Source organism: Pipistrellus kuhlii, unplaced genomic scaffold (genome assembly GCF_014108245.1).
Source record: "Pipistrellus kuhlii isolate mPipKuh1 unplaced genomic scaffold, mPipKuh1.p scaffold_m20_p_112, whole genome shotgun sequence".
Lineage (NCBI taxonomy): Eukaryota > Metazoa > Chordata > Mammalia > Chiroptera > Vespertilionidae > Pipistrellus > Pipistrellus kuhlii.
In genome coordinates this window covers 187426-213963 of record NW_023425419.1, presented here as the reverse complement: position 1 = coordinate 213963, position 26538 = coordinate 187426, and the positions used below count along the sequence as shown (strand labels likewise).

General features: G+C 57.3%; 1 protein-coding gene across 5 annotated transcripts in view; it reads right to left on the bottom strand.

The window, feature by feature from the left end:
* Positions 1 to 23363, bottom strand: part of GRHL1 (grainyhead like transcription factor 1) — a 33987-nt gene extending 10624 nt beyond the window's left edge. For 3 of the 5 annotated variants that reach the window (XR_004987022.1, XM_036432553.2, XM_036432554.2), the window contains exons 1-8: positions 23196 to 23353; positions 19793 to 19979; positions 16722 to 16792; positions 13997 to 14387; positions 12919 to 12995; positions 11340 to 11496; positions 11088 to 11199; positions 10191 to 10285 (exon numbers count right to left, since the gene is read on the bottom strand). Coding sequence is in view for 4 of the 5 variants with exons in the window: in XM_036432553.2 (XP_036288446.1) it covers positions 10191 to 10285; positions 11088 to 11199; positions 11340 to 11496; positions 12919 to 12995; positions 13997 to 14387; positions 16722 to 16792; positions 19793 to 19979; positions 23196 to 23215 (1110 nt within the window). In the remaining variant the exon portion in view is untranslated. Of the gene's footprint in view, positions 1 to 10190; positions 10286 to 11087; positions 11200 to 11339; positions 11497 to 12918; positions 12996 to 13996; positions 14388 to 16721; positions 16793 to 19792; positions 19980 to 23195 lie in introns of all 5 variants that reach the window. The other 2 variants (XM_036432557.2, XM_036432555.2) reach the window with 2 other exon arrangements.
* Between the last annotated feature and the right edge of the window lie 3175 nt (positions 23364 to 26538).

The following is a 26538-nucleotide window of genomic DNA, read 5'->3' as shown; positions in this document are numbered from 1 at the left end:
ACAGATGAGAGAAAGACAACGCAGACAGAACAACGCAGACAGACAGCAGACAGAAGGCAGTCTCCGAACTAATGGAGCTCAGAGAGGCACCACCCCACTGCATTCTTCCTCTCACCGCCAGGGGGAGCCATGCCTTCTCCCTGTCACCCCGACCCAGCGCTCACTTCCTAACGCGAAAGCTGCTGCCCTAATCATCCTTACGTTGCAGGGCGAGGCGGACAGGCTAACGTGGTCTTCCCTTGGTGGTCCGGATCCCCACTTCCACCAGTGACCTCCCGAGACGACACCGGTGTCATTCACCCCTCGGGGCTCCAGGGAGCCGCTCAGCACGAAGGAGCCTTGATTTAGGAAGGGGACGAGCCCTGGACAGAAGGACCCACAACAGACGGGAGGGCTAGCGTGAGAACCCAGGCCCACCCTCCTTTGGTCCTGGGCGGCAGCACAGACGGGTGCTGCTCCCAGGCAGTACCCCTGCCCACCGGCTCTGCCCAGAGCAGCCCCGGAGGAGCAGAGCAACTGGCCGTCTCACCAAGTCTGGGCAAAACCAACATCCGGACCATCCTCCACGTAGAGAGATGGTCTCCACAATGTGATTCCGGAAACCCCAGGATCTCCCAGAGGGGGGAAGAGGCAGAAAGTACGCTGGAGCCCTGGCGGGGGGCTCGGTGGGTTGGAGCGGGGTCCCGCTGCGCCAAGGTTGCGGGTGTGAGCTCTGGTGAGGGCACATGGGAGAAGCAGCCTGTGAATGCACCCCTTCCTCTCTAAAAATCAATCCATAAAAGCTTTTAAAAGGCATTATGACAGGTTCACCTCCTTGTCTATAAAACGAACGTGTACGCCTTCTCTCTCCCTCCCTCCCTTTCTCCCTCCCTATTTCTGAGCCTCAGGGAGGCTGAATGCCACAGCGTCTCCTCTTTGGATGACGCAGAGACCTCTAAGCCCTCACAGGTGATGCTCTTTCTGTTTTCATCCTTTCTCCCATGGATTCCGAGGAAAAGTCTGACTTTATTAAAATACCCATAGAGTAAGTCTCCTGCTCCCGCCCACGTCACCTGGAGCGCAGGAGTGACCGCTCGGCAGGGGGAGCCGCTCGGCAGGTCCTGCTCGGTGTTGCCCATTTGCCCAAGACCGTCCTCACTCCTGACCGGGAGTTCCTGCACTCACCGCTTTCCAAATGAATTACTTTGTTTTCAAACCTCAGCTCGCCAAGGAGAGAAAAACAGCGAAACAAAGGTTCACATGCTAAAGGATCGAGGTGCATGGGTTTTTTGGTCCCAATGCTCACAAGCGCAGAACCAACGAAAGGAAGACCGGTGCCTTTTCCAGAGGCACGTGCCACCCACACGTGCTGTTCACACCGCTGGCTGCTCTGCCCACGGCGCCTCCTCCACGGGGAACACGGAGGGGGAGGAAGACGCGAGAAAACAGCGTGTCCACACACAGGTGGCCAGCACGGCGGAAGCACCGGGACCGGTGTGATGGATCGCCCCTCAGCTCCCCCTCACAGACCGAGGCCAGCCCCGGACAGCGTGCCGGCTCTCCGCTCCACAGGGCCGGGAGCTTTAGCCAGTCAACTCCACTTGCGGGGAAATCACGGAAGAGTTGTTCACCATCTCACCCACGGAAAGAGAGCATGAACAAAGCACCTGGAGCCCAGGCTGGCTGCTCAGTGGTTAGAGCGTCGGCCTGTGGACGGAGGAGTCCCGGGTTCGATTCCTGGGCAAGGGCATGTAACCTCGGTTGCAGTTTCCCTAGCCCTGCTAAGGGTGTATGTGGTGACTTTCTCACATCAATGTCTCTCTCTCTCACTCTCTCTCTCACTCTCTCTCTCTCTCTCTCTCTCCCTCCCTCCCTCCCTCCCTCCCTTCCATTCCCTGGAAATCATTGGGAAAAATATCCTCAGGTGAGGATTAAAAACAAACAAAACAAAGCACTTGGAATCTGTCAGTCAAGTTACCAAAATTGCAAGTAGTTGAGCCAGAAGCTAAATGACGAGTCAGACTCACCCATGTGTACAAGCCTGGGTTACTGCTCCTTTAAAAATGTATCAGGGCAGTGACAGCCGTGCTATATCCATGTACAGGAGAAGAACCCAGCATCCAAGAAACAGTCTTACTTTGTTTCCCAACTGGGAGTTAGGTCGAATTCTGCATGTTTTCATAACATTGCTACTATAATACTGAAAATGACTTCTTTTGACTTTCATAATATGTTTTTTTCAATGAATAGTATAAAATTATTTCAGAATGTGAACCTTTATTCTAGCCGCTGTGGCTCAGTGCTTGAGTGTCGACCTACAAACCAGGAGATCACAGTTCAATTCCCGGTCAGGGCACAGGCCCGGTTGCAGGCTTGATCCCCAGTGGGAGGCGTGCAGGGGGCAGCCGGTCCATGATCCTCTCTCATCATGGATATTTCTGACTCCCTCTCCCTTTCTCTCTGAAGTCAGCAAAATACATTTTTTTAAAAATGTGAACCTCGCCGAAACCGGTTTGGCTCAATGGATAGACTCGTAGGGGTGTCGAACTCAATCAGAGAAGGGGCCAAAATCTAAAATCCAGCCTAAATCACGGGCCGAATGGTTTACTGAACAGTCATAAACTGTCATTGTGATGGAAACGCAGCGGAGTGCAGTGATGACAGCGCGGTGTGGGCCACATTGCAAGGCCTGGCAGGACGGATTTGGCCCGCGGGCCTTGTGTTTGACACATGTGGATAGAGCATCGGCTTGGGGACTGGAAGGTCCCGGGTTCGATTCCGGTCAAGGGCATGTACCTTGGTTGCGGGCACATCCCCAGTAGGGGGTGTGCAAGAGGCAGCTGATCGATGACTTTCTCTCATCGATGATTCTAACTATCTCTCTCCCTTCCTCTCTATACAAAATCAATAAAATATATTTTTTTAAAAATGTGAACCTCTAAGAATATGAACCACCCTTATGACAGTTTGGATAAGTTTTCTTCTTGAGTTTTTATTAAGGGACGAAGTGTTCTTCTTAAGGGATCTGGTTTGTAAACTAAAATAGAGGGACAAAGTGCTTCGCTCCTAAGAGAGGCAGCCTCTGAGCTCTGAGCAGGCGAAGGGCCACACTCCCCCACGCCGCCGAGGGCGGGGGAGGGACTGCTGAGCGCCAGACACGGCAGCTGTGTCACCTGTCACTGCCACCCTGCCGTCCCGATGGCAGCGGCTACGTGTTCCTTTACTTCTGACATTTCTTCCCGTGTTCAGTGCAATCCCCCATGCCGAGGACTAAATGGTGCTGAATTCAATGCTGGTAATAAGAGACAGGAAAAGGATGGCTATAAAAAGCCTACATATTGCCTAGCTAGTTTGGCTCAGTGGATAGGGCATTGGCCTGCAGACTGAAGGGTCCCAAGTTCAATTCTGGTCAAGGGCATGTACCTTGGTAGAGGGCACATCCGCAGTAGGAGGTGTGCAGAATCGATGTTTCTAACTCTCTATCCCTCTCCTTCCTCTCTATTAAAAAAAAAATCAATAAAACAATATATATTTAAAAGTCTACAGATTATCTCCAAGTGTTTTTTAATATGTTTTTTTTATTGATTTTTAGAGCGAGAAGGAGGAAGAGGAATAGAGAGAAACACAAATGAAAGAGAAACATCACTAATCGGCTGCACGCCCCCCACTGGGGGATCGAGCCAGTAACCCGGGCACGTGCCCAGACTGGGGATCAAATCAGCAACCGCTTCAGAGCGCTTGCCACCGCCTGCCTCCTTACACAGGGAGTAAAATCTCTTTTGAGAAGAGGTTCATGTTTGAGTCATTTATTTATTCTCACAGTGAGAAGTGCAGTGAATACTCTGCTGAATGAATGAATGAGTGGATGAATGTGTATAATAGTTAAGGAAGTCTACTCCTTGCAACATGACTTCTTAACCAGTCCTTCCACATAGTTGCAACAGATTAATTTCCTTGCACACAATTTCCTATGAAGCTGTTAGAAATGAGTTAAATTGATCAATAACGACAGAATTGTGAGCGAGGACGGAGACAAAGCCAGGCCCCATGTCTCCCGCTCTCAGCTCAGCGCTCTCGAACCCACACAAAAGCAGCAGCCAACCCACCAGCTGTCAGTGAAGCAGGGAAGTGGGAAGGAGCCCTCTCCCGCCCTCCCCAGTATTCCTCCCCGCCCCATCACAAAGGCACCCGGTCACATCAGTGCTGTAGGAGCCGCGTGCTTACTCCGTGTCACGGGCCTGATTTCGTCAATTAAGCCCAACAGACACCAAGGCTGAGTCAGACACTCAGAAGGAGGATCCAGTTTCACACTAACTCATGCAGCTCAATGGCAGGAGGTGATTAAGAAACCCCACTGCACCCCTAGCTGGTCTGGCTCAGTGGATAGAGCATCGGCCTGCGGACTGAAGGGGTTCGATTCCAATCAAGGGCACGTGCCCAGTTGTGAGCTTAATCCCCAGCAGTGGGGCATGCAGGAGGCAGCCAGTGATTCTCATCATCGATGTTTCTCTCTCTCTCTCTTCCTCTCTGAAATCAGTAAAAATGTATCAGAAAGGAAAAAGCAGCCCCACCCCAGAGAGACTGTCAGCATGGACTGAAAGCCTTCAGATGTGCAACTAGTAAGTGTGTCACTTCTCACGTGACCCAATGACTGGCCACAAAGGGAAGATAAAGAACTGGGGGTGGGGTGGGGGTGAGGGGGCAGAGAGGGTGTGGGAAAGGCAAAGCACTAACTCGAAATCTCCTCACGGTGCCTGGGGCGTTTCCCTGCAGAAGAAACCAGGATGGAGTCATGGCCCTCGCTGTTGTCATGGCCCGCACGCCCCCGCCCCGGTTTCTGCGCGGTGGCAGAGCCAGGGAGAGGCACAGCGAGGGCGGCGGGAGGGGGCAGACACTGGCTGGCTGGTGCGAGGCCCTGCAGCGGCCTCCCTGGCACACCCGATGAGCAGGCCTGGTGAACCTGAGGACACTTGGCAGACGCAGGGATCTGGCACCTGTTGGCCCACATAAGTACAATGTTTGCTCTGAAATATGCAGACCTGGTGCAGGTGTGACAGGCAGCACAGACCGCATTCCAGATCCCAGGCCCAGAAGGGACAGGGAGCTCCTGGGTCATTCGGGGACCGGCAGGCGCGCCGACTCCCAATCGAAACGTCCACGTACGAGAGGCCTTCCCCTCTGAGGAAGCCGAGGAAAAGCCCCTAGGGGAGGGGAGGGAGAGAGCTCGCTGACATTTCTACTGAAGGGGCGGCAGTGGCGAACAGGAGAGGTGCCAGGTGCAGGGAACCTGCCCGTCCGGCTGCACAGCCCTGGCACCGCCATTCAGGGGACGTTCAGTTTTTATGGAAACTGTCAGGCCGCAGGCAAAGCTCTGGGGGTAGCTCACAAGCAGCGAAGCTGGCTGAAATGACAGACTCAGAAAGCCTCTCGGAGGGCATTTCCAGGAAGGAGCAGGAGGAGGGTAGCGTGACAGCCGGCAAGGCCTGAGCGCCACAGAGGAGCTATTGTTTGACGGGGCGGGGGAGGGAGGAGAGAACCTCACACAAAGAGGATGGAAAGAGAATCCAAGTGACAGCACAGGTCGTGGCTGAGCGGACAGGACGCCTCACCCGTTTCACAAGACGCGGTTTCACTCCCGCCCAGGCCTCCTCCCGCCCGCCCTCCGTTCAACCAGCGGCCTCGCCCCGGCTGAGCGAGAAAATGGGCGGCGCTGTGGCCTCGAGGCTCCGGGATTCGGGCATTTATTTTACCCTCCTGCGTGGGCAGGCGAGTGTGCTCTCCGTGAAGCACTCTAACACCGACTCTAACAAACCTGCTAAGAGAGTTTCCGGGGGACACTTTCTCACTATCAGAGCTGGAGGAGATCTTTCAGTTTCCAGTGGGAGCATCTATCCCATCCCGGTGAGGGGAGCTTCTCCACACATTTCCCGTCAGGAAAACCGTCCTGCATCTCCACACGGACCCACCCGTTCCTAGAAGGACAGGACTACCGTCTGGGCACCACGTGAGTGTCTTGTTTTCACTTCGATAAACACGTCTTCTCCAGCTGCGCGAAGGGAAGCCCAGGAGTGGGATGAAGTCATTCCGGAAGCGTCCGTCCGAGGGGTCGGGGGCGGGACCGGCCGTCCAGCTCATGGCGGAGCGCGCCTGCCTCGCCGCGCCGCCTCTCCTCCGGGCTTACAGGAACAGCTCCCTGACTCCCTTCCCCTCCGGAGGAGCGCACGCTGTTGTTCTCAATCCCTGCCCACACGGAACTGCCATTACAAGACGCCTGACTCACTGCTCCCCCTCCTTCACGGGGAGCTTCAGGCTGGACACCAACCAGCCTGCCCGCCTCACGCACCCAACAGGCCACGGGCGCCGATGCCTCCGGGACGGGACCCGTAAAGGCGAGCGATGCGCTAGGTCCAAGCCAACCGAGGCCTCGCTCACAGTGAACTCCAGACAGTACGCGCGGACAAGACAGCAGACTGCATCCCACACGCACACACAGGACATCCATGAGCCCAGGGAGCCACAGCCACCCCTCAGCGCCCCCTCCCTCAGCGACCCTCCCCTCAGGTCGATCAGAGAGACTGAGCTTGCTGTGAGCTGTGGCCACACAGCTGGGGGACTGTGACCAAGCATGTTCCCACCCCACCACCGCCAATGCCGCCCGGGGTGTGTGACAGGGCTCCCTCCGACGTGGCTGCCCAGTTCTCACTGATTCCACATACTGTGCTTTGGTCTCTAATTTCCACTCCTCTGGAGTTCAAGGCCACTTGCCCAACCACCACGGAAAGTGCCGTCTTGGGAGCAGAGTCCCCTCAGCGCTCTCCACTGGCGAGAAGCCCGCGCTTTCCATGTCCTCCCGTCAGACCGTCTCTCCAGGCAAGGCCCAGGCCCGCCCCTGCGGCCGCATTCCCACGGGGAGACACAGAGCAGGGCCTGCCCTCCGAGTGTGAGCACCCGGCGCCCGCACACACAGCCTGCCAAAGGAGTCCGTGCCCTCTCCGTGACTGGCTTTCCTCCATCTGCTTAAATCCTTGTAATATTTTTATTGATTTCAGAGAGAAGGGAGAGCGAGGGAAACATCAGTGATGAGAGAGAATCATGGGCCAGCTGCCTCCTGCACGCCCTGCAGTGGGGGTCAAGCCCACACCCCGGGCCTGTGCCCTGGGCGGGAATCCAGCCGTGGCCTCCTGGGTCCCAGGTCGACGCTCAGCCACTGAGCCCCGTCGCCAGGCTCCTCTAGTTACGTCAGACCTGAGGCTGTGGGGGGGCCCTCACTTCCTATCGCTACCAAACCTCCGCTCTGTGTGAGCCCAGGCGTGCGGCCTACCCTGAATTTCCACTTGTTCTGGAACAACCGCGCTGAGCAGAACCATCCCGATACATAAATCACGTGTGACTTCCACGTGTCCCGTGGGGCGGTGCAGCACCCCTGTCCTCAGAGACCAGGATGCTGCAGTGAGGTCTCAGGCCAGCCCGTGTTCCAGCCGGGACCGCGCACGGGGCCCGGGACAGAGCAGGACTCAGACCGCGGGGCGAGGTGCACAGCGGGCTCTGGGGAGGTCTCTGCGGGGAGATCTCTGCAGGAGCCCGTGGAGGCGTAGCTTCTTCCCGCCCTCCTTCACCAGCCCCTCCCCCCACTGCTTCTTCCTGCCCAGCTCGCCCGCGGCGCTGTGCACGCAGGAGGCCGCCGTGCGATTAGCTGTCGCACAGTGAGACGCGAGCGTCTGGTCACTGAGCTCACCCAGAGGCGTCTGCCTCCGGAGATGCCTGACGACCCAGACCGGCTCTGTGCGGCACAGAGAACGGAGAAGCAGATGAGTAGGCCTGTCCCGTGGAGAGCCAGTGCTCCTGGGGCCGTTTCCAAAACGTCCCTGCCTTTCTAAGCAACATCTTCCCACCAGCCCCTCTGCAAACGAATGATGTACCCGGTCCAGTCGTGCCTCAAGTTTCCATGGTAACGGCAGGTCTGAGGACGCTGATGGAGGTGTGCAGGGGCAGGAGGAGTCTAGCCTTCAGAGCACCTTCCCCAAACCAGATCGGAAGCCAAGGGTTCAAGACTCAACCATTGTGAGCAGGAGCGGCAGGGCAGACCCGTGCCATTGCCGGGCCAGAATTCTGGTTTTCCTCAGCCTGAGTTCCCTTTACACAGAGTGGGAGGGGAGGGGAATGCCACCCATCTCCAACAAACCTTCGTGTTTGTGGGGGGAGAAGAAACGAGTTGAGAATCAACAAACGGATCCTAAATTAGAACAAGAAAGCGGATGTTTCAGAAATAAAGACCCTACAGGATTCTGCATGCCCCTGTACTCCCCTCTCGGAGCCCGGAGGCACCAATTACTCTCAGTGTAAAAACAGCAAACACCAGCCCGGCCAGGGAAGCGGGACCCACAGCCTCACTGGCAGGGGGTCTGCACCGGCTTCAAAGGCAGCGGCTCATTAAGAACGGCACCGCGATGGCAGTCAGCGCCGGGGGTCCGGACGGGAAACGGAACCGAGGTGAGCCTCGCCAACTCACACTGCGATTAAGGCCGCTTAGGGCACGCCCCAACACTGTTTCTCTTCCGTACAAACACGAGGCCTTCCAAATGCCAGGAGCCATCATCCCCACCCGTCACTGTCACCAGCTCCCGGGCCTCCTCCCTGAGTGACACAGCAAACAGCACCCGCCCGCCCGTCGCCAACGCTGCCAGGACCTCCTCGCTCTGACAAGTGGGCCTCCCCGACCGCACACCTACAGGACGGGGGCCGCCCTGAGCCTCTTCACTTTCCTGGACGGCCAGAGGGGAGAAGCTGGAACCAGAGGACTAACTCAGGGTCACAAGCAGTCAGAATCGTGACCTCTTGTTTCTCAGCTGGTCCCTACTTGTGCCATCTCTCTGATTTTCAGTAAGAACAGAAGTACCCGAGGGCACTGGGCCAAGCCTCTCATAAAGGCTGTTAGGAGCCAGCACAGAGTCCTATTAGGTTTAATTTCAAAATTGCTGCAGCACAATTACAGCCGACGGGAAGTGTGCTTTCCCTCCCGGACTCTGCAGGGAATTCACGGCCTCACGCCTGGGGTCTGGCCTGGGTGGCCTGAGGTCCCAGCAGCACCGCAGCGCTTCCTGGCAGACAGTGGCCGCTCCCACCCGCAGCCTTAGACACACACTGCCTTCCGACGATGCTGCCACCACTCACAAGGTCCTCAGGCATCGGGCCGTGTGGCTGTTTAGAAAAGTAAAAGTAAAACCCTGCGGTAGTTCAGCATCTACCACAGCGTGGTTAAACGAACGGAAAGGAACTCTAACTGTCATCCACATGACCTCTGAATTGGGGCACTTCTTCACTTGTGATCACACCTAAATGACTCTTAAACGACTGTCTTCAAAGGTGACACTGTGAAACACCACTGCCACCGAGACTTGTACTAGGGCCTTCCTGAAGGTGCGCCGCCAGCTGCAGACCGGCTGCACACTCCCCCCCCCCCCCCCCCAGCCCTGAAGGAGGGAGGAGTCGCATGCCCGTCCGTCCAACGGCAAACGAGGGAACGAAGCACAGTGAAAGGGAGGTGTCGCAGGCAACTCCGCAGGTATCAACCCCCTTCCCCCCCACACCAATCTCCGCTGGCCCACTCCGGGGCTCACACACCGCACCTCCTATGCTGAAGGGGGCTGACAAGAAAGAACTGCGTGGTCTGGAGGAAGGATAGAAGGGGAGGAGGGTAGTTTCATAGCGCCTGGGAAAGAGCTGTACTTTCAGGAAACATGAAATCTTGAAGGAGAAAATGAAGCCCCAGTGGGCGCAGGTCCCAGGGAAGAAATCCCAGGCTGCGAAATAACAGCTCTTCTTCTCCCCAAACACCCCACCCCCCCCCCCACCGCCCCGGTCCATGCTCATCACGATTTTCGGGTCTAGCTATCTTCCGGCCGAGCTAGTCTCCCTGTTCCTTAGCAAAGCCCTGACAACGTGCGGCCCCAGCCGGCGGCTCCGCTGCCTGGAGGTCGTCCCCATAGGCCAAGGCTGCAGGTTGATCCCTGGTCAGAGCTCTTACAAGAACCAACCCACAAATGCGTAAACAAGAGAACAGATCGACGTTTCTCTCTCTTTCTCTAAAAATCAATATATTTTTAAAAAAGAAATGAAAACTCGCAGAACTGTAAAAACCTCAGTTGTCAAATCACTAAGCCCCTCCCGCCCCACCGGCAGGGGCGGCACAGGGTCCCGGCGGCACCGCCTACCTTCGCCTCGTCGTTGATGTCCCAGGTGAAGGAGATGGCATTGTAGGCGATCTCCTCGATGTTGCTGATGGTGTTGAAGCTCTCTTTGTAGTCGGCTACGAGTGACAGAGGGAATGGCCTTTGTGATCTCTCAGTCCCCGTGAGGGCAGGCGCGGTGAGATCCATGTTTCACATGATCCCCTCGGGTCCCTTACATTAACACTTTGTTGAGTTGACAGAAGTTTAAAAAACGAAGAAAGGTAGTTTCTGTAACTGAGCAGGCGTAGAGGCCTGCATCTCACCGTGTAAGGGGAGGCTCATGGGCCACAAATGGGTGAGCCACGGTCCCTGTCACAAAACCACCCCGAGTTCCCCACGGAGGGCCTGGTTCCTTTCAAACGGACATCACCGGAGGCCAACAACGGGAGCGGCACTAAGTTAGGGGCCGGCATACGGGACAGACTGAAAACGTGGCACACGGCAGGAAGGGCGGGTTTTCGCGCAGGGACTGCACTCTGGATGGGCTCTGTGGAGAGGCTCTCACAGGCAGGGAGCCCGGCGCAGGCAGGTCAGTGCTGCCCTCACCGGGGCACCGCCTCTCCCTCTCCCTCACCACCACCCCCGGGTGGTCAGACCCCGCCAAGCTGTGCCCTCGGACACCTGCGACCAGAAGGCGGGCACCTGTGTGAGCTGCTCCGCTGGCCGGGCCCAGGGCCACGCGGAAAGCTGCAGGGGCCCCAGCCCCCCAGAAGGAAGCACCGTGAGGAGCACGGGTTCCAGGAGGCGAGGACAGCTCTGGAACGGGCCAGTCGCTGGCACACACATTCCCACGCGTTCGGCAGGAAGCTGGTCGCTGCCAACAATAACTGAGGGGGTCTGGCCGCTGTGCCCGGGGACCAGGCGCCCGGAGCTACGTACCGATGTCAATGCACCTCTGCTTGGCCGTGTGCTGCCGGGAGTGCCAGTACTTCCAGTGCCTCAGCTGGTCCTCCCTGGTCTTGTCCTCGGCGAACACCACCATGATCACGCTCTGGGAGAGAGAACTCATTTCAGCGGGAGGGCGACTCGGGGAGCATCTCGGGGACGGCGCCTCCGGGTCAGGGTCCACAGGAGAGGCTCCGCGCTGCCGTGAGACCTGGCCCTGCCCCAGGCCTGGCCCCGGGGACTCACCCGCACTTTGCTGATGGGGTGGTGGATCCCCTCGTTGCTGCTCACTTCCTTCAGGGTGACGGGGTAGAACTGGCCTTTGTTCAGGTAGGTCATGGTGCTGTCCCCCGGCTTCTGGCGGAGCGACTTGGAGGCTTCCAGCGTGTACTCGAAGTTGTTCCTGAAGAAGAGAGAACCGCCGGGCTGGGGCCGCTCCCTGGGAAGCTCCTCCAGCTCTAGCTCAGTCTCGAAGCGCGGCAGCGTGGACGTAGGACACGGCGGCCCCCCGGACGCGTCGTAAGACCGTGTCCTATGACCCAGAGCAGCTTTCCCCATGATAAGCCTACTCTGAGCTACACAGAAAGCCTCGTTCCACCCACTGGGACTAGAGGCCGAGGGAATTCCTTGAGGGATGCTAACAGGGAGAAGCTGGGAGGCTGAGAATATTCCAGATGCTCAGACGCGGAAAGGGCTCTGGAAAGAAGCCTGAGAGACAGCTGTCCTGCAGCTCCTTGCCAGCAGAGGCCCAGCAGGTGGCCGGGGCCCGTTGGCTTCGCTCCGCACAGAGCTTTCCGGCTGTTCCTGCTGCGGCTGGACGGGCCTCAGAGGGCACGCCACGGTACTCTGCATTTCCCGTGGCCTTCGAGCCCATCCCCAGAGCCCCCGCAGTTGGCTCATCACCTGCCTAGGCCTTGGCTGGCAAATCACACCCGTGTCTAGGAATGAAGTGAACCTGTCTTTGTAAATAAGACGTAAACTGTGTGGAAGACAGGCACGCCCTAGGGTTCGAGTCATCGGCAGCTGCCTGTGCGAGGCGGTGGCGGCAGAGCCGGGCCTTGCGACAGGCCACCCGGAAGGCCCGGGGCGCTGGCTCTCTGATCCCCAGGTCAGCCTGCCCCGGCCCGGGCCCGGGAGCCCTGTGCGTCTGAGGCTCCTGCCCCGAGGCAGGCCTTTACAGGAAGCCTCACTTCCCATCAAACCCTAGACTTTACTATTATTTTTTAAAAATCCCAGACTTTTAAATACAAAAATTTTAACATCAAAATACACACACGTAAAAAATACATAAAGCAAAACTATAAAATGAAATCTTAAACTCTTTCAGAAAAATCTGAAGGTGTTGCCATATGTTCCTACTAACTTGGGAAATAAATACCCATGAGTGCGAGGTGCCCTGGGGGAGGTTTAGGGAGGCATCGGGTCAGAAAAAGCTGGCTTGTGCATGTCGTCCCCAGAGAGGGAGCGAGGCTAACTGAGAAGTGGAAGCCTTAGCCCCGGGGTCATCCCACTCCTAGGAACGAGGCACCTCAGCTCTAGCTGACGCCCCCCCACCACCACCACACCCCTCTCCTCCCAGCTCCACGGACCCGTCCCAGAGGAACCCCAGGGAGGAGAAGCAAGACACCAGGAAGGGGGCGTGGCCGCAGCGCGGGCTCCCATGGAAAGCGCAGCCCCGTCCACAGCAGAGAGAGGCACCCTGCCCGGAACCGCAGCAAGCACGGAGAAAGCCCGCGAAAGCCACCTCCGATTTTCCAAGATCGAGTGATCAAAACAGAAACGTCGCAAAAGCCAAAGTGAAATCAAATGAAAAGACAACTATTACCCAGAAACACTGTCAAAAACAAAGTCCTCTGAGTTCATGCCGGGCATCCGCAGACTGAGGTCCGAGGGGAAGAAAACCTGCAACATCAAGGGGATGGCCACAGCTGTCACCGGCTCCAGGCTGCCGGGGGCCAGCGTCGGGGACGGCGCAGAGCCCGTGGCTTACAGCAACCCACTACTGGTTCAACATTCGTTTGGAAACCTAGTTTCACCTCTACGAAGACGTAAAAAAGACAATTAAAAAGAAAGCACCCATTGCACATGCCACCCAATTAAGTGAAAACCATCCGAGTGAGTAACCCAAGTGCTTCGCCGATTCCCTTCCGCCTTTCCCACACAGCCTATCCTGTTCAAGTTCAAGAGCCTGCAACCAATGTCTCATAACCGTCAGGAGTCAGTGCCGTCGTGGCACCACGATCAGACAGGGTGTCAAGTTCACACAGGGCTGGGGGGACCTTCTCAGGAGCGTCACTCCTCCACTCCCGTCTCCGTGAGCAGAGACCCCCCACCCCAACGCCCTGGCCCACCATGCAATCCAGCTCCAAACGCCTTCAGTGCTAACTTCTGCCGGAGGCAATGCTCACCCTCCACCTCAGAAGCATTTGCTGCTCGTTTGTGAATCTCACACAGCACACCGCCTCCCTGCCAATACCGCCAGCCCAGCAGCACCGAACCACAAACACACGATAAACCGTTTTACACGGAGACAGGCTGCAGGAGCTGGCTCTGGCCTAGAACAAAAGCCAGAAACACGCTGGGGATCTCTCTGCTGTTGATGAAAAACTGCGTCTGGGGTTTCTCCTTCTCCTTCTCCAGCAAATCACGGTGCTGACATCGTAATTGTTAACTCAGCTGCTGGTAAGATTAGCCATGTGCCCCTGATGAGAATGTCTGGTTTTATAGGTTTAGTTTACAAATTACAGCCAGGGGCCTTTTCTCTTTAAAAAAAAATAAAAAAAAAATCCCAAACACTTTTGTTCCTAATCCACGCACTCCAGGCTGAGTTTCAGGCTTACGTAACAAGGAAGAGGCGGAACCCGATACTTAGACAACCGCGGCCCCTCGGGAAGATGCGGTACCTCCTGCACGCCCTCCTTGAAGGGCTCTGAGAAAGTCGAGTCTGGCGTCCGCCTCTGAGCGTTGGGGGGCTGGGCCGCAGAGCTGAACTGGTCCGCGCTGAGGTTCCGGTCGAAAACCACCACCCTCTCGGTGGGCTCGGGGTGGTACACTGCCGGAGGGACCCCCACCGCGAAGCCGTGCGGCTGGGCTTCCGTCTTGATGGAGTGGGTGGGCATGGTTGCTATGGAGACGGTGACTGTTGTGTCTGGAACTGTTAGGTGGCCTCTCTTGTCGATGCCCAGTTGGTTGCCGTGGGGAAGCACGATGTTGAAGGGCACGTTTTTCAGAACTTGCACTCTGTTCTCTCCGGCAGAAACGAGGGGCTGCTCGGTCACATTTGGTATGCTGTTTCTTAAGAAAGCAAAACCTGTTTCACTGCCAATCCAGTACTTCCACCATTTTTATTACTTATTTACTCATTCATTCATTCATTCATTCATTTAAAATCCTCACCTGAGGATATGTTTGTGTTGTTTTTTTCTGTTTTGTTTTTAAATATATTTTTATTGACTTCAGAGAAGAAGGGAGAGGGCTAGAGAGATAAGAAATATCAATGAGGAGCTGAAACCGGTTTGGCTCAGTGGATAGAGCATCAGCCTGCAGACTAAAAGATCCCAGGTTCGATTCCGGTCAAGGGCATGTACCTTGGCTGCAGGCACATCTCCAGTAGGGAGTGTGCAAGAGGCAGCTGATCGATGATTCTCTCTCATCGATGTTTCTAACTCTCTATCCCTCTCTCTTTCTCTCTATAAAAAATCAATAAAATATCTTTAAAAAAAAAGAAATATCAATGATGAGAGAGTCTTTGATTGGCTGCTTCCTGCACCCTCCTACTGGGGATCTAGCCTGCAACCCAGGTAAGTGCCCTGACCAGGAATTGAACCCTGACCTCCTGGTTCTTGGGTCAAGGCTCAATCACCGAGCCACACTGGTATGTTTTTATTGATTTTAGAGACAGAGAGGAAGGGAAAGAGAGAAAAAACAACACACTGATGTAAGAGAGAAACATCGATTGGTTGCCTTGCATACACCCACCAATGTATATCTTCCTCTCTGAAATAAAAAATGTTAAAAAAAAAAAAAAAGTTGAAGAAGCCAAAAGTAGATTAAACAAGAGGAATTATGTTGTAACTGTTCCCACATAAAGGTACATGTGGGTTTATAGTATTTCTCTACTTTTGCTGTTTGAAAATTCCCATAATAAAAAGTAAAAATAAAAGCCATAAGCCCTTTGCCAAGGGGTAATTATGAAGACTAAACAGCAACATGGAACATACTAAGTACAAGAACACTTATACCAACCCCTATCTGTGACTACAACCCGACCACATAAAATATGCACACAGACCCAAAGGGTAAACAGTCAGTCAGCACAGTGGTTCTGAGTGGCTATTCTTTCTCTAACAATGTCCTACTCCTGATTACTAGAGGCCCAGTGCACAAAAAATTCGTGTACTTGGTGGAGTAGGGGGGGGGTCCCTCAGCCTGGCCTGCACCCTCTCGCAGTCCAGGAGCCCTCAGGGGATGTCTGACTGACAGCTCAGGCCCGCTCTCTGTGGGAGGCAACCGGGCGGGCCAATTAGGGGACGGCACTGGCCAGCGAGCGTCTGGCCCCATCCCCATCACCCTGCCACTGCCGCTGCCACCAGCCTCCCTCTGCGGGAGGCGACTGCGTGGGGACAGGGTGGGCCAATCAGGGGATGGCCTCAGCCGGTGAGTGGTTGGCCCTGCCCCACCCTCCATAACCCCACCACTGCCACTGGTCATTGCTGCCTCACCACCCCATCGCCGTCTCCTCCCTCTGCCTGCTGGCACATGCCTTGGCTGGCCTGGCCACACCTGCTTGCCAGCCCGGCCCCCCACAAACTGGTTGTTCCACCATTCGGTCAATTTGCATATTATGCTTTTATTATATAGAATACAACACAGGGCAGTTTTTAATGTTTTAAAAATTTTAAGCTTCACTCGAGGATATTTTTCTATTGATTTTAAGAGAGTGGAAGAGAGAAAGAGACAGACAGAGAGAAATGTCGATGCAAGAGAGACACATCAATTGGTTGCCTCCCACACATGCCCCAACCAGGGCTGGCGATGGAGCCTGCGACCGAGGTACGTGCCTTTGATCAGAATTGAACCAGGGATTCTCCAATCCACAGGCTGACCCTCTACCCCCTGAGCCACACTGGCTAGGGCAAACACAGGGCAATTTTAAAGGTACATTTAAAAATTTTTATGGCTATAACATCAAGCCTTAATTTAGTTTTCTGCAAGTTTTAACCTAAAATAAAAAAATAAAAAAAGTAAATAAAAAACTTCAAGAGGAGTTTGGAATACAGTAGCATTTACTTTATTAAGTTTTGCTTAGGCAGTTGTTCAAAATCGTTGGTGCTCTGCTTTCCGAATGGACCCCTCCCCCCTTACTGCTGTAAGCCACATCCTTCCCAGAGAACATCCAAGACAAATAAGCAGGCACTTATGTTAGCATTGACACACGCCTCTGGAGGCGGAGAAAGGCCTCGCCTCCCCAGGACCGGTCACTTGCAGGGCGACAATCACACGGTGAGAGGCCGGCCGTCAGAACCCACACGCCCGTCTCTCCACCGGCACCCGTTCGCCTGAACAGACCCCCTCACTGCCACAGACACCGCATTTCTCGAGAACTGCCGGTGCTCCCCGCACACTCACCGTTTGCTGTGCTCGGCCTCGGGGTGCTCCACGTCGGCCTTGGCGGCGGATGTCCGCCTCTCTCGCGGCACCTGAGGCAGTGACACACGTGACACAGTTCAGTCCTCACTCCGCCAAGTGCAGGCCCAGCCCGAACCCCAGGCTCCGGGGGCAGAACGAGCTGCCAGCCTCACCGCGCGGATGTGCAAAAGCCAGCGCTCAGCTGCCGGACAGACCCAGTCACACATCGGCTGCCCGAGTGTGGGTTTCCCCCTGAGGAGCAGCACCGCCGGCCTGGTCTACCCACTGATCCACATAACGAACAGACAGGAAGCTCCTGGACACACTGGGCTCCTTCAGCGTTCTCGCTGCTCTCCTTCCAGAGCGAAGGTCAAGCCAAAGGGATCGGTCACTCAGCCGTGCCTCCGAGAGCCGAAGGCTGGCTTCGAGTGGCCAGCTTAGATACTGGGGGATTATCACGGTCCATTAGAAAAGAACAAATCGAACCCAGTTTGCTCTATTCTTTCTGTTGTTGTTGTTGTTGTTGTTAGTCCTCATTGATTAATTTCCCATTGATTTTTAGGGAGAGTGGAGGAGAGAGGGGAAGGCAGAGAGAAACATCGATGTGAGAGAAACACATCGATTGGTTGCCTCCTGTACGCGCCCTGACCAGGGCCCAGGTCGGGGAGGAGCCTGCAACAAAGGTCCTTGACCGGAATCAAACCCAGGACCCTTTGGTCCGCAGGCTGATGCTCTAACCACTGAGCCAAACCGGCCAGGGCTCTTTTTTTGATTCTACTCTTCCTTGCATAGGCGTTGAAAGCAGGCAAACATTCCTGGGAGTACTGCAGACATCAACCCAACTGAGCCTTCCTCCCAATGTGCACTCCAAAATGGCTAAGAGGTTTGAAACGTATTTTAGCCTTGAAGGAAAAAAAATGTATTATCTCCTGTGTTAATAACGTGTTTTTAAAGCGTTACCAAAGTTGTTATGTAAGAATGACTGACGGTTATACTTTAAAAAATGAAACATATAAGTCAGTTCATTTAAAAACAAACAAACAGCCCTGACCGGTTTGGCTCAGTGGGTAGAGCGTAGGCCTGTGGACTGAATGGTCCGGGTTCAATTCCTGTCAAGGGCATGTACCTTGGTTTCGGGCACATCCCCAGTGGGGGTGTGTGCAGGAGGCAGCTGATTGATGTTTCTCTCTCACTGATGTCTCTATCCCTCCCCCTTCATCTCTGTAAAAAATCAATAAAGTATATTAAAAAAAATAAAATAAAAACAAAGAGCCCTACCTATCATGAGCAGTGTGGCGCAGAGCACTACGAAGATGGTCTCCCTTAATGTGCAGACGCAAAAGCTTATCTCCTCCTCCTCAGATGTAAAATACACTTAGGACCCTTTATTTCACACACACACACACACACACACACACACACCCTCTGCCTCTAGTATCCTGGCATCAGTCTTCCCGGCATGCTCAGAAGTCTCAGTTATAAACATGTAACTTCAAACTCCTAATGAGCACTTAGGAGCTTACGGCTTTACACTGACTGAGTCAGTGAAACAAGCCATCCAGAGAGCAGATGACGTAATAAGTTCCACTCCAAGGGAGCCTGTAGTGGCTGCTGCCCAGACAAGGGTTTCTCCAGCATCACTAGTTACTACGCAAGCTCCATTCACAGTCAGAGAACAAGATGCGACCTCATCCTGAAGCACAGCACGGTGACCACGTGACCTCCTGCCAAAAAATCATGACATCTTCATGTAGGCCCCACCCTCATTTTGATAACGACGCCGTCTTCTCTGCTTTCCCTCTGCATCCCTTGTGTTCGGGAAAGGAAACTGGGCCGGAAGGTACCAGAAGGCAGGCAACTGGTCAATCCAGGGGAAAGCATGAAGGAGCGAATGCCCCTGGTTTTTTTGAAGCTTTCTATGGGTTTGGAAGTTTTCAAAACAAAACGATGGCGGAACGGAAGTGCCATCAGCAGCCTCGCAGAGTACCTGGTATTGGCCAGAAAGAAGCACTGCCAATGAACCGGCGAGCACAGCGCCTCCCACGGGAGACGGCAGGCACACCGAAGAGGATCGCTTTGGCACACACCAGCCTGGGCCTGGGACCCTGGCCACAGCACACGTGAGCATGTGACCTGAGAGCTCCCGCTTTCTCATCCGGAAACTGGGTAACACACTGCAAGGATTCTGGAGGTATGGGAGCAACACACACAGTGTGAGCACGTCCAGAGCGACACACAGTGTGAGCACGTCCGGCAGATCCAGGGGACCCGTGAGAGGCAGGAGAACGGGTAGGGCAGGAGGGGACACAAAGCGGTGGTGCCACCCGGCCGGCGTGGCTCAGGGGTTGAACATCAACCTAAGAACCAGGAGGCCGTGGTTCGCACTGGGCACTGGCCCAGGTTGTGGGCTTGATCCCCAGTGTGGAGCAGATCCATGATTCTCTCTCATCATAGATGTTTCTCTCTCCCTCTTCCTCTCCCTTCCTCTCTGAAATCAATACAAATGTATTTAAATAATAATAATAAATAAATAAAACAGAACAGGGGTGTCATGTATGTGAACACCGTGCGAAACGCCAGCCAGAGGACAGGCTGTTTAATCAAGATGCATCCAAATCTCTAGAAACAGGAAACAAAATCTATCCTGACCCGAGAACTAGGAAGTCCAAGACTAGCAAATGTACAATAGTTGGTTTTTCCTGAGTCCTACAACCAGACCAAATCCAATCACAGGCTTACTCCACAACCTCCTTTCGGGAAAAGGAAATGGCCTGGTGACGGTGGAATGAACCCTGCCGCTCTGACAGCTCCGAGAACCGCCTCCAGCCAACGGTCGGGAACCCCACCATCTTCTTTCAGGCGGCTTCCCCTTCAGAGAGTGCGGGGCAGCTGGCCACCCTCCCGTCAGAAAAACAGCCCTTTGATTCCAGGACTGGCGATGCTCGGCTTTGAACCGGAGTGATTCAAAGCACTCATTAAACCATTTATGGTCACCACAGAAGCAACTCGCAGGACATCCTCCAGCAAATTACTGTTTTAATGCCGCGGAGCCCGGCGCCCGGCGCACGGACCTTGTAGTAGTCGTAGAGCAGGCCCAGCGCCGCCGCGCTGTCCTCGTCGCCGTTGATGCTCATCATGGCCTTGGTTGCTGCCGTGAGAGGGTTCTCCAGGAAGGACTTCCAGGCTTCGTCCTCGCTGGTGTAGGAGCGCCGAGGGGGGTACAGGGCTTCATTCTGAAGAACCAACACCGGCCGTTTGCTTCGGGGAAATTAAGAAAACAAACATGTGTACACGTTTCTACTGCAAGGCATCCTAAGCTAGTTTTTAAAGAACCACACAACCAATCCATTGATGTCCCAATAAAAGAGTCCATTGTTTCGTCAACAGCCCAATAAAGTAAATTAAGACAAGACCAGAAACCGGGCCTGGGCGTGGCTCAGTTGTGGAGAGCTGACCTATGAATCCAGGGGGTCCCGGTTCGATTCTGATCGGGACACAGGCCTGGGTTTCGGGCTTGATTCCCAGTGTGGGGCGTGCAGGAAGCAGCTGATCAATGACTCTCTCTCTCTCACTGATGTTTCTCTCTCTCCCTTCCTCTCTGAAATCAATAATGTGTGTGTGTGTGTGTGTGTGTGTGTGTGTAAAACAAAACCAGAAGACAGCCCATTTAGTTGCAGGCCGATGGGTCACCCAGGAAGATGGAAGGTATGTGGGCAGCCAGGGAAGCTGCAGCTAGCCCACACATGGAACCCAGGACGTAGACACTACTTGGCAGGGGAGAAAGATATTCCAGGAAAATCCAGGCTATTCTAACACTTCATATACGCAAAAACCAAGGACACCAAGCGAGGCCAAACGGTTGATTCTGTGCAGAAACGCAATCAGGCCGAGCCCTCTTACAGAGAACATGTACAGCTCAGGCATCATGCTGCAACACGTTACTCCCGCGCTCCCCTCTGAGGCCGTGCCTTACAAACGCCTGCGCCAAGGAGAGAGGAGGGGGCGGGAAGAAGGGATCCTCCGAGCAATCCTCCGGGGGGTGTGAGAAAGAATACCCCTCTGCTTACCAGGGCCGAGCAGGAATGTGCCAAAGGGGGCTGTAAATCAATACGCAGGCACAATTTTCTGGCCTGGGAGCTAACTGTTTATCTTGGAGATAAACGCATAAGAATCTACAACCATCCACGAAGCCACACGAAAACAGAAAGGTCTCTAAGCAAACAGGAGGGGAAATCTGGTTTTTAAATTTTTACACCATTTTTTCCACACGGGGCGACACCTGTTTCATTTTAACCCTGTAGTCGGGTGGGAAAATAATCCAGAGAAAAATCAACGTGGGTCTTAGTGAACTCTTACAGAAGATTTGATTTAAGAGATTAAAGCAAACAGGACTGATTTAAAAAACTTGAAACGCAAACAGTCTCAGTTTGGCACTATTGAATAAGTCAATAAAGACAAAAAGCAGAACACTCACTCCAGCCAGGAGAAGTGTGTTTAAGGGGAAAACAATGTTTGAATGTTCAGAACTACTCTGAACGATCACTATTCTGACAAGCAAACTTAGGTTCTCATTGCGACACACCGATGAAATACGTGCACTGCCTAGAGGTGACCTCCCTCCTCTAAAAGTGAATGCAGAAAGAGATTATCTTCTCAGGCAATCAACAAGGGCTTGGCAGCCACCCAGGCCCTTTAAAAACAGATACGGATTTTTAAAACAGGAAAACACCTTTGAAAGGGGGAGGGAGGGGGTTGTGAAGGGAATCCGACAACTTAATTTATCCCCAGTCAAAAGTAAGTCTTATTTCAAAGCCGATGTGTTTCCGCATGCCTGGGCATACAGTCATGGGCGCTGATACTTGGTAGGAAAAGAAGTCTTGAGGTGGGGTGCTATCTTAACCCAGAACGAACCCCAGCGGCCGTTTGGGAAAGAGAGGAAGAGGAAGCAGCATTGGAAGCGGGGGCCTTCCCCGGGCCACCAGGAGCGGAGCACGCCGGCCCGCGGGACCCAGGGTGCCGGGCCGGGATGACGGCGGCGTTCCGGCTAAGCTGTTATTAATAGTGCTAATAGCTGCTCCCAGCGGATTGTGACAGCGCTTGGCTCATCCCAGTCCCATAAAGCGAGTTTTTCAGCTTCCCTTCTCCCACGCCTCCCCGCCGGGTGGAAGCAACAGAAAACCCAGCAGTTTTTGCGAATCGTCTCACGGCCAGAAGGCCGGCTTTGGAAATGTGCCTCCTTAATCGTATGCGTAAAGAAATATCCACGAACCCGGCTGCCTCTGTCCGCTTTCTCAGGGGACGCGCCATTGCCAGTCCTCAGGGCTCACCCCCGCCTTGGGGGAGTCCTCTCCTCCGTCACCCCGCGAAGACTTCCGAGGGGTGACTGCCAGGGACACCCCAGTGCACAGGCTACGAGCAAAGATCAGGATACATTCCGCCCTGAAACATCGAACCTACTCCTCCAGGAAAGCAGCACCCTATGCCCTGATTGGCTTGGTGCGGTTCTCATAAAGATATATTTTTAAAATTTGGAACCATGCTATGTTTACAGAAAAGCTGCCAAGAAAACACAGAGCTGCCCCTCACCCCGTGTCCCCGCCCCGGGGCCGCTCAGGTGGCCACCACCTTCCGCGGTCAGAATCCGCCTTAATCACAGGCTCCGAGAGGCCGGCCGCCCGGTGCCTGCAGCGCGTGCCCCCGACGGCGCCGGGAGCTCTGGGCGCGGGGACCGGGCTGCGGCGACCCGGCCGTGCGGGCGGCGCGTCCCCCTCGGGCCCTCACTCCCGGAGGAGGACGGCGGGCCCGCGGCCGCCCTGCGCGCACCTCCCGGCGGCCAGTCCCCCAGGCGGCGCCGCGACCGGAGCGGCGGGCTCACCGGAGCCTCCCTGTGCAGCCGCCGGCGGGGGGGCGCGTCGCCGGGGCTCCGCGGGCTCCGCGGGGCAGAGGCCCCGAGGGCGCCCCGCTGGGCCCCGGGGAGCAGAGGGGGCGCCCGTGGGTGGTCCCCCCACCTGACAAGGACGCCGAGGGGGGGAGGGGAGCGGAGCGGAGGGGACCCCGGAGTCCAGTCTCCACGGCCAGGGCCCCCGGGGGCTCCGGCGGGACCATGGCGCCGCGGGCGGAGAAGCCGGAGCCGGCCGCGCGCCCCCCCGCGGCCCCCCGCCCGCCGCCCGCCGCCTCGCTGCGGGCCCCAGTGCGGGCCTCAGTGCGGGGCCCGGAGCAGGTGCGGGGCCCCTGCGCGGGGCCTCAGTGTGGAGCCCCAGTGCGGGCCTCAGTGCGGGGCCCGGAGCAGGTGCGGGGCCCCAGCGCGGGGCCTCAGTGCGGGGCCCCCGCGCGGGCCCGGAGCAGGTGCGGGGCCTCAGTGCGGGCCTCAGTTCGGGGCCCCAGTGCGGGCCTCAGTGCGGGCCCGGAGCAGGTGCGGGGCGGACGGCGGACGGCGGACGGCGGACCGCGGCGGCGGCGGCGGCGCTCACTCACTTGTCGTACTCCTGTGTCATCGCGCTCCTCGCCGCGGCGGGCCGCCCAACTGGACTTTCGGGTTCGGACGGTACAGCCGACCCGGGGGAGGCGGCGGCGGGTCCGGAGCGGCAGCCCCGACGGGTTGGGTTCGCTTTTCTCGCTCTGAGCGGGGCCGCGCCGGCCGCGCGCCTGGGGGCCGGGGGCGGGGCTTCGGGCCGGGGCGGGGCTTGGGCGGGGCTTCGGGGCCCGGGCGGCGGCGGCGCCTCCTGATTGGCCGGCGCGCCGGGCGCCCGGACGGGGCCCGACCCGGCCGAGCCCTGAGGGGGCGGCGCGCGGGGCCTCCCGCCCGGGACGTCCCGCCTCGCGCGCACCTGCCGCCCCGCGGCCGCCTCCGCGCGCCCACCCCGGGCGGCCGGCCGCCGTGTCGCCCTCCCGGGGCCGGGCCCGGGCGCCGCCTTCCCGGGCGCGGGGCGCTCTGCCTCCGCCGCCCTCCCGCCCACGCCCTCGCCGCCGGCGCCCGCCCCCGCCCGGCGCCCGCCCCCGCCGTCCCGTCACCTCCCGGTTCGCGTCCCCTCGCTCAGGCGGCCTCCGGCTTGGCGCCCGGGGGCACCACATCGCCCCCCTGGCCTGCCCGCCGCCCGCGCCCGGCTCCCGGGCCCTGCGCGCCCATCGCACGTGGCCCCCGTGGCAGCCCCGGCCCCTCCACGGCCTCCTGGCCGGTTCCCCTCGGGTGGAGGCGGTGGGCCCCCGCCGTGTGGCCTCCCTGAGCCGCCCGGTCCGGTGTCTGCCCTTCCCCTCTCCTGGGCCCCCCTCACTGCGGGACCCGCCAGGCTCCCACTTCCAACCTCTGCCTACCCCCCGGAGCCCTGGGGGTCCCCTGGCCTCAGCTCCCCCCGCCGGCAGGCCCCTCCCTCCAGTGCTCCTTCCTCCATCCATCGTCCCACCGTCCATCCATCCATCCATCATCCGTCCATCCATCATCTATCCATCCATCCATCCATCGTCCATCCATCCATGGTTCATCCATCCATCCATTGTCTATCCATCCACCGGTCCTGCCCCCTCGCCTCCAGCAGCCCTGGTGCAGTCTCTCCCTCACCACCTCCCCCAGCCCAGCTGTCCTTCCTGAGGGTGAGACCTGCCCGTCCATCCAACAGACATTTATTGTGAGGCCGATGCCAGGCACTGAGCTAGATGCTGGGGTGCCAGCGAGAGGACAAACCCGTGCCTTCCTCCAGCACCCCCCGCGGGAGCAGACCCAGAGCGATACTAATAAGAGGATCCTGTGGTGTGTTAGCAAGTGGCGCGTGCATGCAGCAGAGCAGGCAGCGGAGGGCAGCGGTGGAGTCGGGGTTAGGCTTGAGGGAGAGAAGCCTTCAAGGCGGGGAGGGTCCAGGGGGAAGCACAGCTTTGCAGAAGGTGGGGCCACTGACAGCAGGGACCAGCATGGCTGCAGGGGGCAGAGCACAGGACAAAGGGCGGTAAGCCTCTGCATGGCCTTGGGTTTTTGCTGAGAGGTGGGAGCGCATTGGAGGGTTTGGATTCAGGCAGGGGTGTGGTCTCACCCGTGTCTTTTTATATATTTTTATTGATCAGAGAGGAAGGAAGAGGGAGAGAGAGATATATCAGTGATGAGAGAATCATGGATCAGCTGCCTCCTGCTGGGGATGGAGTCCGCCACCTGGGCACGTGCTCCTGACCGGAATCGAACCCAGGACCCTCAGTCCACAGGCCGACGCTCTATCCACCTAGCCCAACCGGCTAGGGCTCACTCATCTCTTTACATAACGTGGGGGCTGGGCGGTGGGGCACAGAGGTGGGAGCAGGGCAACGCCCAGCCCGGGTGTGAAGGAGGGGTGAGAGAGGTCAGCTCCGGTCCAGCTGAAGGCAGCACCAGCAGACACCCTGACATTGGGTGTGGGGTGTGAGGAAGACAAGGGAGTCCGGGACCACGGCGAGGGGTTCTGCTGGCAGCAGGGGGTGCGTGGCCGCCGGGGAGATGGGAAGGCTGCAGGCGCCGGTCTCGGGAGGTGGGGTTTGTGTGTGAGCTCGGGGTTCCTTCGTAGAAATCCAAGGGCTGCCTCCCCAGACAGTGGGCTGTGATCGGAGGCCCGGGAAGAGGTCTGGGCTGCGGATGCCGGAGGTGTTAGCGCAGAGACGGTGCTGGAAGCCTGCAATGGTGCGGAGAAAGCTGGACCAACGCCTCCAACGCAGGCTGGAGAGGGGCCGGCGGAGGAGGCTGAGGAGGAGGAGGAGAGGGGACCCAGCGGAGGAGGTGGAGGAGGTGGAGGGAGACCCGCCGCTGCAGGAGGAAAATGGGAGCCGAGAGAAGAAACGAGACCCGCGGGCGGTGTGTTCGGAGGGGCGCATGCTGCCAGGGGACGAGGCTTTAGCCACACGGAGGCCACGGCCTTCATCCAGCTCCAGCGGCCGCTCCTCTGCTCCCGGCAGCTTCCTGCCCGGTGCTGGGCCCCGTGGGACGCGGACACTCTGACTGCGCCCTCCTGCCGTCCGCAGCTGCTGTCCCTCAGCCTGGACAGTCACCGGAGCACAGAGCCTGTTCTTCCTGATCCTCTGCGTCTGGTTTAAATACATGACATTTTGAATGACCTGTTTTCAGAAAAACATTAAGTACATTTCCTTCTCCATCCTACCCCAACAGGTATTTCTAAATGTGTGTCCCGGTGAGAAGCCCCTCCCCGTCCCCGGCTCCTGCCCCCTCCCCCAGTGCCCTGGGCCCCGACACCGTGTTCCCCCAAACTCATCTGGGGATCTCCGGCCCCCGGCCGGCACGCCATCCCTTCCTCCCCTCCCCCCAACTCCCCCGTCTGCCCACCAGGCCCACCTCCATGCCTTCTCCCCCAGCGCCTGCCCGCCATTCACCCAGGCGCTCGGCCTTTTGCTGACTCCGCTCTGCCTGTGTCTGAGGAGGCGCCTTGGAGTCCATCAGACCCGGGTTCGAATCTCAGCCCGCCCGATTTTACACTGAGGCTCTGCCCCTCTGCCAGGCCTGAGGGCTCATCTCCACGAGGAAACCTGTGCCCGCTTCGTGGCGCTGAGAGAAGGCAGTGGCGCCCACGGTGCCGGGCACCACGACACTCCGCCGTGGCCGTCCTCTGTGGAGACGAGGGGGGCAAGGGCCCTGGCCAGTTCCTCGAGGGCTGGTGGGGTGGCCGGGTGACCGAACCCTAACCTGGCCAGCCCCTCGCAAGCAGGGCCGCTCCCCAGTGAAACAGCGGCCTCCGAGCCCTGACGTGGCTCCGCACAATGGCCAGCGGGCACACCTGACATCCGACGGCCCGGCCCGCCCGCCCCGTCTGTCAGCACCGCTGCGAGCCGAGAGCCGGCCGTCGGGAGGGAC